The 14,047-nt window shown below is 36.8% G+C and overlaps 1 protein-coding gene across 2 annotated transcripts in view; it reads right to left on the minus strand.

Moving 5' to 3' along the window:
• Positions 1 to 4,850: 4,850 nt before the first annotated feature.
• ZNF385D (zinc finger protein 385D) overlaps positions 4,851 to 14,047 on the minus strand; it is a 414,757-nt gene continuing 405,560 nt past the window's right edge. For both annotated transcript variants that reach the window (XM_050971656.1, XM_009086110.4), the window contains one exon: positions 4,851 to 11,765. In XM_050971656.1, the coding sequence (XP_050827613.1) occupies positions 11,532 to 11,765 (234 nt within the window). In that variant the 3' untranslated portion in view covers positions 4,851 to 11,531. The remainder of the gene's footprint in view (positions 11,766 to 14,047) is intronic.

Consider the following 14,047-nt stretch of genomic DNA (forward strand, 5'->3'; position numbering starts at 1 on the left):
TTTCCACACTCATCTTGCACATGAATGACTCAGTTCCATCACTGTGCTCTACCATTCCCTGGACTTCATGCTGGTTGTCCCCCACCCTGCACTAAATAGTAACTTGCTTACACAGAATTAATTAATGACATACAATATTTGCTTAACTTTGTGATCAATTTCAGACTCACATAGCACAGATGTCTACTTCTCATTTACCATCCAATGTTTCCTTTGCAGTCTGTGGGGAAAATAAGCACTTCCAGGGCACAAGTAATCTCATCCCATAGTAGACTGTTCATGGAGAACAGCTCAAAAATCTACATTTAGTGAAAAGTAGTGACAGAGGTGCACATATTTGCATTACTGTGTATAGTAATGAAGGAACCAACTCACCTACCAATAAATCAGAGGCTGGGGAAATGCTTTAGTACCTAACAGCTTTACTAAGGTCCAAGCAAAAGCTTAGGTCTCCAGAGAGTGTCAGATGAACTTGGATCTCATATCTCAGATGGCCAGTCTCTTCCTTTTTTTCTCATGAAAAATTGTGAAAGCTTCTCAAGCTGTGTGCTCTTGCTGGGATATAATCCATTTCATTATATCCCAAGCTGTGCTGGGATATAATGAAAATAACTTTAAAGACTTGTCTTCTGCCATAAAATGAAATTCTTATTTTATGAGCACAGAGAACCTTTAGACACCAACATAGCAAAAATAAATAAGAAATAGCCAGGCTGTAAAATGGCCAGTTTGTTAAATGGCCAAATTATTAACCATGCTCTGCATAGCTCTGAAATATAGATTTCCATTAACAGATGGCATAAGCTTTGAGATTTTGAATTTAACTGTTCTTCTACTTAAAATTTTCAAATTAAAGATAAAACAGTGGACTAAATAAATGTAAATCTACAAGTGCTGCAGGGTTTTTTATGAGAAACTCAGTCTTAATTGTATTTAACATTAATTAAGAAGTCAGAAATTAAAATTGGTTTGGCCTCAGTTGTAAGGAAAACAGAAGGCTTCCTTTTTTTAGCCAAAACAGATTATGTTTTTGTGCTGCACTCACAAAAAGCTTTTAGCTCTGTAAAATATTTTGAACATGCTTAATTTGGAGAAATATTTTAAATCAACAAATAAAATATGGAGCATATTGCTGAACATTGACTCATAGGTTTGGTTTTTTTTTGGCAGGGAGAGTTGTTTTTTTTTGGTTGTTGTGGTTTTGTTTAGGTTTTATTTTTTGTTGATTGCAAAATATGGGATGGAGTGGAAAATGCATCTGCAGTATGCCACAGCACAACATTTATATCCAGCTCCTCCCAGAAAGGTGCAAATCTGTGACTTCTTGGCAGAGGAAGGCATGAAAAAGTAAAGACAAGCAGGTGTCAAGTGGCAATTTATTTACCTAATTATCAGCTAAAGCCTGAACTGAATGCTAAGTGTTAAGAAGCAGGCATCACAGACTAGTGCAGTAGCTTCAATAAGATCTGTATTTTATTGTTGACCTTTGGAACTCCACAGCTTGACTGAATAGCTTCTTACCCACCTAGCACAGTCATACAACATGTAGGCACTCCTTCACTGAGGACCACAACTCACAGGATTCAGCAACCTCAGCTGAAGAGTCGGAAATGAGTGAAGAGCGAAGAAGCCTTTTATTTTGACTTCACCCCCTTATTCTGTTGCAGGGACTTGGTCACAGCTATCTGTCTCCCTATGGCAAGCCCTGCCCTAAAGTCCCAAGTCAGTTGTTGCCCAAAACAAAAGATGAGCAAGTCTTAAACAGTTGCTAAACTCTGCATATTTTCATGAATTCAGTGAACTAGAGACATACTTTTTGCTTTCAGCACTGTTAAATATTTTTACTCATCTGTCTGATTTTTGTACAAGCCTGAGCTATGCTTAGCAACTGATTGTGACAGATATATTTTGACATGAGATTGTCTAGGAAAACTATACTGAATCCTATTTCAGCAAGAATATGACAGACTCTTCCAGCTGACATGCAGCGTCCAAAAAGCTACCAACAAACATACATACTTACACTCAGATTTGGAACAATTTTCTTATTATAATTATGTGAATACTTAGATGAAGTAGACCTTGGGTAAGATTCAGAAGTCTTTTTCCTATGACAAGTCAACCCCAATATATCATATATTTCTCTCCCTAACTTATCAAGTCATGAGTAAAGTCACTAACATGTTTTGGAACAACACACTAAAGTATGCTCTGACAGAAAAGGGAACAGTCTTGCTGACTAGGGCATTGTGCCCAGTTAGATGCTGCCACAGCAAATGTGGCACAGAACCTCATTCATAACCAAGACAAAGCCCACCTGAGGATCACCTCAGTCTTTGCCTGCTTGACACCTTTTCTGTGTTTTAACACTTACAAGTATCTTTTAATTTCCGCAGAATTTTCACTGGTGATTTTGTAGACATCAATTCAAGTATTTATGCTTGGAGAGCTTCTTACCTTGAATAGCTTTCTTCTCTTCCTGATGGTCACCACCATTTCCATCCCATCGCAAAGGGAGCAATTGGATCTCTTTCATGCTCAGCCTTCCATCCTTATTTTAAGCATGTAAATTTTATAATTATTACTATTATTATTTTCTCATCCCTCATGTCTTTTCCAAAAAGATTTAATTGCACTTTATTATGAATCAATGAAGTTTTCAAAATACAAAGCTTTTATTCTGTAGTGGTATAATACAGAATATACCTCAATTAAAATTTTTGATTTTATTTTTAACAGCTATATCAAATTTGTAACCCATTACCAGAACTGGTAATACTTGTACATTGTGCTCTTCAGTTGTCTAGATCTATTCAGTTTTTAGAGCTAGTTGTTATTAGATTCTAAATACATGATTGTGCCTTTCTTTCCTATTCAGTTACATCTCCTTTCTATTTTATCAGTTCCCAAGGCCATTCTATTCTTTCTGGAAAATGTTCCTTTCTCAATAGATGATAGCTCCTAATACGTGTTATCAAAGAATTTCAAGAGCACATTTTTTCTGCGTACAAAATCACCAGTGAAGCCAGATGCAACTTTAAACTGCCTTCTACTTTCTCTCCCCAGCCTAACAATTCTCCTTACTCCATAACCCATGCAGACTTCAGTTAGTTTCTTTCAAAATTATTTGAATTTTCACACTACCAATCTAATATTTTTTATGGGTCACAGTCTCAAATACCTAAGCAAATCTGGAGGAATTAATCTACACTTACCTAATGAAGAAATTACTAAAATTGTGATAATTTTGTCTCACCTAACTTACCCATGGGACAACTCAGCTATCTTCTTAAACAACTGCCTTTTTCCACATGGCTGATAACTCTGACCTCTAAAAGGCCCTCAGGCAGTTATCAGGTGTTTTAAATAGTGAGGTATAATTGCCCCAGTCACCTCCCTCCACTCTTTTTTTTAAGAGGAGATATTATATTGACTATTTATGAGTCAAAACTACTATTACAAACTACCAGACCATAAAATTTTACTCTTGGACTTATAAAAATGTCATTTAAATTTATAGTGTTTTTGAAGAGTGAATGGATCAGGGCCAGTTTTTGTGAAAGTGTCAGTACTTGATGGCACTAGTGATAGTAAATTACTACCCAGTTGTTTAACTCTGCCTTGCTTTACTAAATGAAGAGCTTATGCTGGTTATCTGCAAGTACTAGGAAGAATATTTCATTACCCTGCTAAATAACTTGGTCTCATGTTTGAAATTTTTCACTGCAATGTTGGAGGTTGTCTATAGCTGGAAGGACATTGTTCAAGAATGCTGACAAACTTCTCCAGTTCTCAACAGTTGCAGTGTATTTGGCAGGGTTAAACTTGCTCTCACACTTGGGTTCAGAAAGAGCCACCCTACATTTAATTTCCAGAACAGTTACACTCTCTGGCACTTCCTGTTGGACTAACTTGGATGTTCTCCTGAAGGTTCTTTGATACATCATGTAACTTGTGTGTTCTTTATCTCTAGTGCTTTCACTGGGTTCTGGTAGGTTTTGAGGTTTTTTTATCCAAATTTAAAAACTTTAATGAATCAGTGGTAGATGATTTGCATACTGCTGTGGATTATATATATCTAGTGCATGGGATAGTGATCCATTGCAGCCTGTCTCAAAGAGCAGAACTGAAGAGCTTCTGGAGTATTTGTGCCACTATGAAATCCCTGACAGTCAGGTGGAACACGGGTATCAATAAAACATGAAAGGCTAATTTACTTCTTTTCTTTCCCTACTGCTTTTCGCAGCTGTACAAGGAGGTGATAAAAGCTCTAGGTTTTATTCCAAGAATTCACTTGACATGAAAAATACCCCTGCGGAGAGCAGAGAACCTTACACAGTTAGGGAGAAGGCTTAATTATAGCACAGCCAAAAAAACTGGCTTCAGTGCTCACCATTTATAGCAGCCAATACTGTAATGAGGGGCTTAATGCAGGACTCCAGCCACATGGTTCTACTGTGCCACTGAAGGGGATAAAGGGTTACTGTATTATAACCCATATTACACAGTCCATAAATGGGTGTTTTGGTTTTTCTTTTCCTCTTAAATGCTCCTTGAACTGTCCCATGGTGCTGAAGGAGTCACAAACTGTGATTTAGCAGAAGGATTGGAGGGAAGTAAATCTGTGTGTGTGCAGAGAGGCAGTACATGTGCAGGCATTTGTTGACTACATGGTGGCTTTAGTGTGGGTCATTGGATAAAGAGCTACAGCTCTTTCCATCTCCTTTCTAAAACTATAAAAACAGTAGAAGAAGAAAGAAACAGGCATTTTCTCTTAGATTGACATGTAGATGTCAGCAAACTGGTACGACTTGAGCAACTGCAGGAAGAAAAAAAAAATGTGACCCAACTAGAGGCTCATTATATTTTCATTTTTAATTCCTGGGTTCTCCTTCTGGGTACCAAAACTGACATGAATAGTTTTATTCCAATGCAAAAATCAGAGTCAGGCAGCAGTTTGACTGGCAATAATATCATGGCAAGTCTACATTGAAAATATGTCTGAAGGAAAGATTACACTTTTGGGTGGGTGGGGGAGGGATCATCCCCCACAGTGAAGCACTGGCTTAAAACCCTCAAATCAAGACTTTTTTCAAATTTACATCTTCTGTATTATAAATACAACAGAATGACCACATTAAGAGCCTCTGCCTCTCCCCATCAAGCCACCAGGCATTTTTGAGATGGTTCAAACAGGCTATTACAAAGGCACAGCTTTGCCTATGTTCTCTCATCTCTCACTCTGCTGTGCCCCAAACAAATCTCTGCACTTGACAGATTGTGTTTTGAACTGACAGTTTTCACCTGATACATGTCTCAATGAGAACAGTTCCCATGGTAAATGCCAGCCATGAGCCACAAGCAGAGAAATGGCTGACATTGTTAACAAATGCTGCAGGCATTTGTAGTGAGAAAATGGTTTGTAGGTTTTTTTCCCTTTTTATATTGCTTTTGCACTCAGAAACACATAGATGAACATAAGAAAAAACATATAAATTTGATTAAACCTTTGAAGGATCCCAAAAGATGAATATTTCAGGAAAGTATTACAGGATAAAGAGCTGTCTGTGTCATAAAAATCTAGATTAGGTAAAGAGCACTGTAGTTTAGATGTTCTCTCTTCACAATATATTACCATTACTGTGGCTTTGCTGCTTTAAATTCTTTGTTCAATTTATTGACTCTGATCAAATGGCCCAACAGGGGCATTGATGATTACATACTTCTTAAATGTATATTTAATTTTATGGATTCTTTTCATTCATATGAGAGATGAGACAACCAATAAAGAAACATAGAAGAAAAATCAAATTGTAATAAAAACAAATAAAAAGTATCGACATCCTTTCTGGAGACCCAGGTGTTGACAAAATGCAGTGATATCTTGGCTGGTATGAACACACCTGAAGACATGGAGTCCAAGGAAAATTATTTTGTCCTTCAATTGAGTGTCCAATACCTATGCAATGAACATTATTAACTATGCTCGTTTCTAATCATGGGGGTCAAACTTTCAATTTCTGTTGTGAACAGGAAAAATGTCAGGGTATTGAGAGTGTGCCTAGTGTGAAGACCATTGCTACAATGTCACCCTGGCCTCTAATCCAAAGAATGTCTTCTGAGTTCTTTCTCATCAAACTTATTTTAAAGTTAAGATCTCATGATCTTCAAGGTCCCTACATTTTTATCCAGGAACGTCCCAGCTTGTTCATACCTCAGAAGTCCCATTTAAGAACATTGCACAGGAAAAAAGGGTCAAATTAGTTCACCAATTCCTTTACATTGACTCTTTCAATTCTTCCTCTTTCACCACCCAAGCATCATCCCAGCATGAAGCTGACCACAGGAACCAGGCAGCCACTAATCATGTTTCACACTCAGCCAAGTTTCTTTATCAAAGTATCAATACAGAATCAGAGTTGAGTGACACCTAATTGCAGTACACAGCATGACTGCAAATGGCCTCATCCACTAAGAGCAAAAAATTGCCTCTATTGAAATCAAAGATTTCTGCAACTGCTATCAGGAGTCCCAAAGTTAAGAGCATTATGGTTTTTGTACCATTGTTAATTTCGGTCTGGAGCACAGACTCTTTCAGCTGCTGACATTTCAGGTCAGGCTATGTAATAATCATCTTCCAGATAGTCACATTTACTCCAAAATGGTCCTGAATTTTAATAAACCTGTAGAAGTGAGAGGCCATAAAGCTCTCATCCTTGGCTAAACCCTTCACTGTGTGTTTGAGATTTCAACTAGTTTAAGATGGGATTTATCAGTGTTACTGTTTCTTTTAGTCAGGTACAGAATTCCAGCACAGAAGCTTCTGGATGATTCATTGGCACTGAAGGAATGGCACTTAGAGATAAACAATGAGAACAGGAGAAAACATGATGTCAAAAAAATACTTCACATTTTACATAGTATAGGCTCACATTTTCACATGCATCTTGATCAACAGGAAGCCTATTCTTATTTTCTTGACAGCTTTGGGAGCTTAGAGTCCTGAAGCTTGAACTGTGCTGAAGTTTTAGAAACGAAAATTCAGACACCTGTTAGTAAAAAGACCAGGCTTCTTATTGTTGTGAGTTAACCCCAAAACCAGGACACTTGTAAAGTCGTCTAGTTTCTGGTTTCATATGTTTTCAAAAAGATTTGTGCAACCACAGCCACATAATTTGAGTGTCTGTGCTTCATATTTACCCAAAAGAATGTTACAGTTGTAATGACTTTTTTTGATCTTGCTCCTCAGTGTTGGTCTAATGTTCATAAAATAACATAATGGTCATAAATTTATTTTTGCTAAAAAGAGATATCGAGTTAGAAATTCCCCAGAATACTTTGAAGAGACTCTAAAAACTGTGTGTTTATGGGAAGTAAAACACAGAAATTGGGCCTTCTAAGCTAGATTTCACTTTTCAGGGAATATGGGGCCAACATTCTACTGTACCTTTGGCAATTAAATAAAAGTGACTAAAGGCAGGTCCATTCAGTTATGGTATTCCTGATGTAAATGGAAGATAATGAAGTGAGACATTACATGTACCAACAGCATCCTTGCATTGATTCAACATCTAGAAAGTCTTTTAAACTTTTAAAATGAAGAGCCAATTGTAATATTTCAGTACTAAAATGACAGATGTAATTCTTCTAGTTATATTAACTTTATTTAGCTATTCTTAATTTTATATAATTTTATATAATTTATCTTAAAATAAAGATGTATACTTTTCAAATACAATATTTCTTGACATGGTCAGACCTTTTTTTTTTCATTTTAGATCATCATATTTATACCATTTGCTTACTGACTTCTCACATCAGCTTTTACAGCAGTTTTCAAGAAGGTAACTAATTTTATAGTTCAGAGCAATGATGATCCCTCAGAACAAAGGTTTGAAGCTATAGGTAGTTGGAAAAATGCAGATAGCATAAAAATATAAATATATATAGATATATACCTCCCACAAAAATACCATCTCTTTGGGTCAGAACAGAATAGTAATTCTTTAACACTTTTTGAATAGAACTTAAGAAAACATCCCTGAACCTGATTGCTTTTCTGAGTTCATTACCCAGCCACTTCCCCTCTGGCTGATTTCACATTCTTATTCCCGTGAGTGACTGTGTCTTCGATGAAACAATCTGCTCCCTTGTGCTTTAGGCTTCCTCTTGGCCCTGGAGTGCTACAGTAATATGAAATATGATGGAATTTTTTTTCTTTAATACTGCTCTCCCACTGGATGTATTGACAAGTAGGTATAAAGTGTCTTCTGTTTGCTACCTCCTCTGTCATCTGCTGTGGACATACCCTTGACCAGAAGTTCTCTTTACCCCATTAGATAGCTGTGCCAGTATTTTCCTTGACAGACATATATATATATATATATATACATATATATATAAAATAGAACTGTTGTGCTGATGTCCTGGGTACGTTGGCTTGTTACTGACCGAGAGGGGTGTAGAGCAGCAAGGCACAGAAAATCCACTATACATTCTAGCATTTAGGCTTTATCCTTTATTAGGTAGTGAGTAAGAGACAAAAAGAACTGAGTTTGTTGTTTACAGCTGAACTTTAAAAGAGACTTGTGTGAACAAAAACTTGTTCCATAGAGCACTGTGACAAAAGAGGTCCAAGAAAACTGAAGGTGTCATTGCAGATTAGCTGATGTAAGTAGTTGGAATGACACTCTTTTATTTCTAGCAAAACTTGTAGAAACTCTGCTCTTAGTACTGTGCCTCCATACATGCCACAGGCCATGTTTTGGCAAGGATCAGCCTGTTATTTTGATGGCATCACAACAACATGGCAGGATGTACAGCAGGTGTCCATGCACCAGAAGGCTGTGCATAACAGCCTTCAGGATATTTGTCTATCTCCCATTTTCCCATCTGCCTGCTTCCTCATGGGGAAAGATAGCCTGCCCAGACCTTCTACTTTCCTAAAATGTGAGTACTCCTCTGCTCCTTTAGCAAGATCTTACTTACACAGGATCTTACAAAAGGCTCTGGAAACAAGTGGTGGTTCATGGGGTGCAGCTTGAAAGCTGCTGCCCTTTTCAAGGAGGAATCTGAACGCAGCTGGCAATGGCACTACAGCTTCTGCAAACAGATGGAAGGTTGAAAGCAGGCTTAAAAGACCAAGTCCACTGAATCTTACTGTCTCGTGTACCCAAATATAATGAAAAAAATTTCGAAATTGAGTGTGAGGAGCAGGTTTAGAAGTCTGGCTTATTGACTGCCTCTTTACTGGGAGCTGCAGAGTAGAGAGCCCTTTTAAATGTCAGCCCCTAGTTATTTAGATGTCTAAACTTGGCTTCAGGAACTTACTCATACTGTTGTTTTGAAAGTTAGGCCGAAGCAATCCAGCTGGTAATTAGCCCTGGAATCACCATCATGTCTTTTTCATGGCTACATAGGTGTGAATTAAATATAAACAAAAGCTCATTTCATTTCAAGGCACAAACGTTTGCAAATAAACTGGATGAAATACAAATACATAATACAGAACTTATTTTAACACTTCTAGATAAATAAATGCATCTCTTTGGAATTCTTCGGACACAGACATCCATGGAACCTCTTCTTTCTCTCTCTTTATATATCTTTTATAAAATCTAAATGCGGAGAGGTTTAAAAAATGGCAAATACAAATGTATATGGAAGGCTCACTGATGAACTGCAAGTCAAAAGTGCTGTATATTCCCATCCTCTATATCTCCCACCTATCTGCATTAACCACAGGCAGCATTATATAGCAACCACATGGTCAATATTTTGCATTACTGCCTTTTAATGAAATCTTTCAAATAATTTCCCCATCTAAACTTAAATTATGCTTTTAAATTTTATTCTGCCTAAATGTACGGTAGGCATTTCACTTAGCTACACATCAGAGTGGTTGCATGTGACTCAGCAGCACACTCCATAATATTAATAGATACTTTTCAGCTCCCTATGGGAAAAAGCAGGCAGCAAGGATTACTTTTTTCTCTGTTGTTTGTTACTTACCACTTAATGACCCACATGTGAAATCAATGGTTATATAATTATTTTATATAGTAGATTTTCTGTTTATAAGTTATTTTTCTTACTCTAACATATATACAATATATCTATATATACCCCTGATAAATCTTACTTTAAAGGGACACTGTCAACCCCTTTAAGCCTCACAGTAAATATATAAGGCTTTAAGCTGTCCGTACATCGTGGTTAGCTACAGAATTCAAGGGTCCCTTGAGATCCTAAAAGTTGTATTTGTTCCAAACCCATGATGTGCAGCTATCTCGTAATATGTATCTCATGTGTCACTGTTTACATTTTATAGGTATATTAAGACATTTTATATCACATCAGTAGGAAATAAAACAAGGGAATAAGTCTGTTGCTAAGACTAAGCCTATTGCAAAAAATACTACCTGTATCTACAGACACTCCCACTGGTGTGATATAAAATGAATATGTGCCATTTTTGGGATGAAATTCTGGCTACACTGCAGTCAGAAGGAACTTTAAACTGACCTAAACGAGACCAGGATTTCTCTCCTGTTTTTCATTTGTCAGTTATGACTCTCTGTAACTGATTTGTGTCTTCCCTCTGTTCAACACCGAAGTGTCAGGCCTGTTTTATGACAAGATCATATTTTTGGTTTTCCACTGTCATGTCTTAAACATTGATCTGTCATGTATGTATTACACTTTTTGAATAAACGCACAGTGTACACATACATTCTCGGTTAAATAAACGTTTGACCCTTTCTGTGTACAGTATCTGAATTATTTTTCTTCCATTAGATCCTCTTTATCACTTTCCTTGCCCTAACCTAGATCAATTTCATTCTTATGTGAGTGAGGAAATCTTTTCTCACCAGGAACAGCTCCACATTATTGTAATAATTTTTGACTACTTACCGAAGTGACATAATTTTGTTCATTTTATCTTTTGCAACTCAGTTAGAAACCTAGTGGCATAGATAGAGACACAATACTACTGTTTTACAAGACATCTATTGTATCTACTTTTGTTCAGATAAATACCCAGTAACTGCTGATTTGGCAGGATGATTGGTAAGGGTACTACTATTCACAGTGTTTCTTTTTTTTTTCCTTCTCCTTTAATCTACAGAATAAAGTATTTTATATACATTGGAACCAGTTAATGCCCTTTAGACAAATTTGTAAGTTGTTTCATAAAGCAGGAAAGACATTGCAGGGAAATATGTGCCAAAATGCACAGTCAAAAGGCTTTGTAAGTTTTATATGTCACTACAAGTCAATGCTGGAGATCAGTTCTAAAACGATCAATGCTCAAGAGAAATGTTCTTATCTGGAGAAAATACCACCCATTCCCCCTTTCAGAATTTGTTCAGTTCTCTATCAAAAGTTCTGGCTCTTCATATATACTTTAAACTATAAATAAACACTGCATAGTTCAATGTCCTTGATTCTTTTTTTTTTTTTTTTTTTTTGTTTGTTTGTTTGTTTTGATTTGAAAAATTATTGCAGTACAATTAATTCCTGTTTGGAGTTCAGTAAGGAGCAAACAGCACGGGAGTGTGGGTGGTCCGTATGGGCCCAGGAGCTGGTCGTAGGAGTGCTGGAGGAAGTGCTGAAGTCTGGAAAAGGGTGGCTGCCGGGGCTGTGCGAAGACTGAAGGGGGAATTCACAGCCACAGCAGCAGCTGCTGCTGCAGCTGCCAGCGGGTTTGGTAAGATTCGTGGGGCCATCGGCTTTGAAGGTTCCTTTGAAAATACTAATTTTACCTGTGGGGAAGAAAAGAAGACAAACAAACAGAGAGACATAATTTTTTTCATATTAGGTACATGAGAGGGAGCTTGATTTAAGATGATATGTGCAGAATCAAGCGAGAGAGGCCTCGAGGTGCTACTGACTCTATGGGCTACAGACTTGTAACAGGTGATACGACCTCCCCAATGCACAAGGTACAAGGATTTGGTTGGGGACAGAGTTTCAGTGTTCACACCTGACTGCTGACACTCACAATTTAATAGGAGATTAGAAATCAAAGCAGATCTAAAATGGGACTGGGGAATCTGCACCAAAGCAAAGCTGCATGTATCCTGCAACAATTAAAGAGGGAAAAATCAGATATCGATTAACAGATCTCCAGGTGGACAGCTTAATGTAGAGACCAGAGCAGAATGAAAACATTATTCCCTGATCTTACAAGATACTTTTGTTTTGATCATTAGGATGAGAGTTCTACTTAAAATTAAGATCTCCATATAGCTCCTCTTCATTTACTCCTGCTTCTAACAACAAGCAAATAAACCAATCTTATCTCTCATGAGTTATGAAAATCTCATGTTTCATGTGTTTAAATGGGTGCTGTCCCATATAATTCTGCTTTGTACTCAACTGTTTTCCACTAAGATCACGTTCATTCTTTCAAGGATTGTGAAAACCTGGCAGATACTTTAAAGTAGCATTCTGCCAAACTATGATCTTTCCATCCCTGTCACCGAGGTTTCTTCTTGAAAAACATTTTAAATCATAACATGATTTTCTTGTGGACTACCAAATACAAATCAAAATACCCCTCATTTAGAATTTCCTAAAAAAAGGGAAAACTCCAAACCCTGAAATTTCTCCAAGAACAAAAATACAAGAGGCTCAGTAATATTTGAGAAAAGTTACATTTGGATGGTCACATTGGCACACAAATGACCATCTCTATAGATTTCTGCAGTTTTCAGTGGAATTTTATGTTTTTAATGAGCTGTCAGGAGCCTGAATACCTTTGCAGTTCTGCTTTTATAACTCAGATAAGATTAGAACCTCATTTACTGACAAAAAAAATGTTCCCATTGTGTCTGATGGACTTTTGGTGGGTCTGTGTCCTAGCATGACCTGAGGCCTCTTGCAAAGGGCATAAACCTGAATGCATGGTACTGAATATACAGAATATATGCACCATGCTGTGGCACATCTCAGTGTAAGTACAGACACTTTTTACTTACAAGGAAACACAATTTCTCATTCTTGACTTGAAAGGGATTTTCAAGGAATTAACTTGAACAATATAATTCTGACATTTTCAACTCAACAGAACCCTAGTGAGTGAATCATCAGAAATTAAGGGCAGGAGTACTCTAGCATGAACCACAACTGAGTTTCATCATTACACTAACACCACATTCCAAAAGGTCTGTTGGTTCTTTACTGGTCAGATGGATAGAGGATTTTTATTTTTCCCAATACCTATTGGCAAAACTGTTGGCTTCCAGGCCCTTTAAAGCTCTGGGAGAAATACTCAGATCAAACCAAATTCTTTAATTCTCTTAACAAAGGATAGAATAGATGCTAGATATAAAATTCCTTATGGTGCCTATTAAAAGCAATGATCTGATCTTTTCTTTGATCAGTGTTATGTTCACAGATCCAAGCTGTCTTCTTCCTTTGCTGAATACATGACTTTTTCCTCCCTGCTCACATTTTTTAATAAATAACTTTTACAGCCTTATTTAGAACAGAAAAAAATCCCTAAAACAAAAAACTAATAAACAAACAAAAATACAAAACAAAGCCCACCCAACACAAAAAAAAAACCACCAAAAAACCAAACCAAAAAAAAAAAAAAAAAAAAACAACCTCAAAACAACCATGAGGAAAAAAAAGTAACCCTGAGTACAAAGTACTCTTTGGTTTAGAGTTCCCAGTGAAGGATGTTTTTTGTAACAGCTATTTTATTGCAGAAATTTTAGACTATCAAATGCTTGGTAACTTTTTTTCCTCCTGTGCAGTATTTTATACATGCTGGACAGCTGTGGCTTGAAGAAATGCCAAGCAAGTCCCAACACTACAAGACTTCTTAAACTCTGAAATTTCACTGTGGGAATTTATAAATTTTCTATCTCTGAAGCATGAAAATCTAGAAAAGACAGAGAAGTACAAATGATATTGAAAACATGGTAAAAGTGAGTTTTTGGTCTAGAAAAGCCATGAAAATGTAGCCTGTTCTTTTTAAAATTTCTGTAGACAAATTTGGCAATGTCCATACATTTTGTGTAATGAAGAACAAAGA

This window comes from Serinus canaria, chromosome 2, assembly GCF_022539315.1.
Source record: "Serinus canaria isolate serCan28SL12 chromosome 2, serCan2020, whole genome shotgun sequence".
Lineage (NCBI taxonomy): Eukaryota > Metazoa > Chordata > Aves > Passeriformes > Fringillidae > Serinus > Serinus canaria.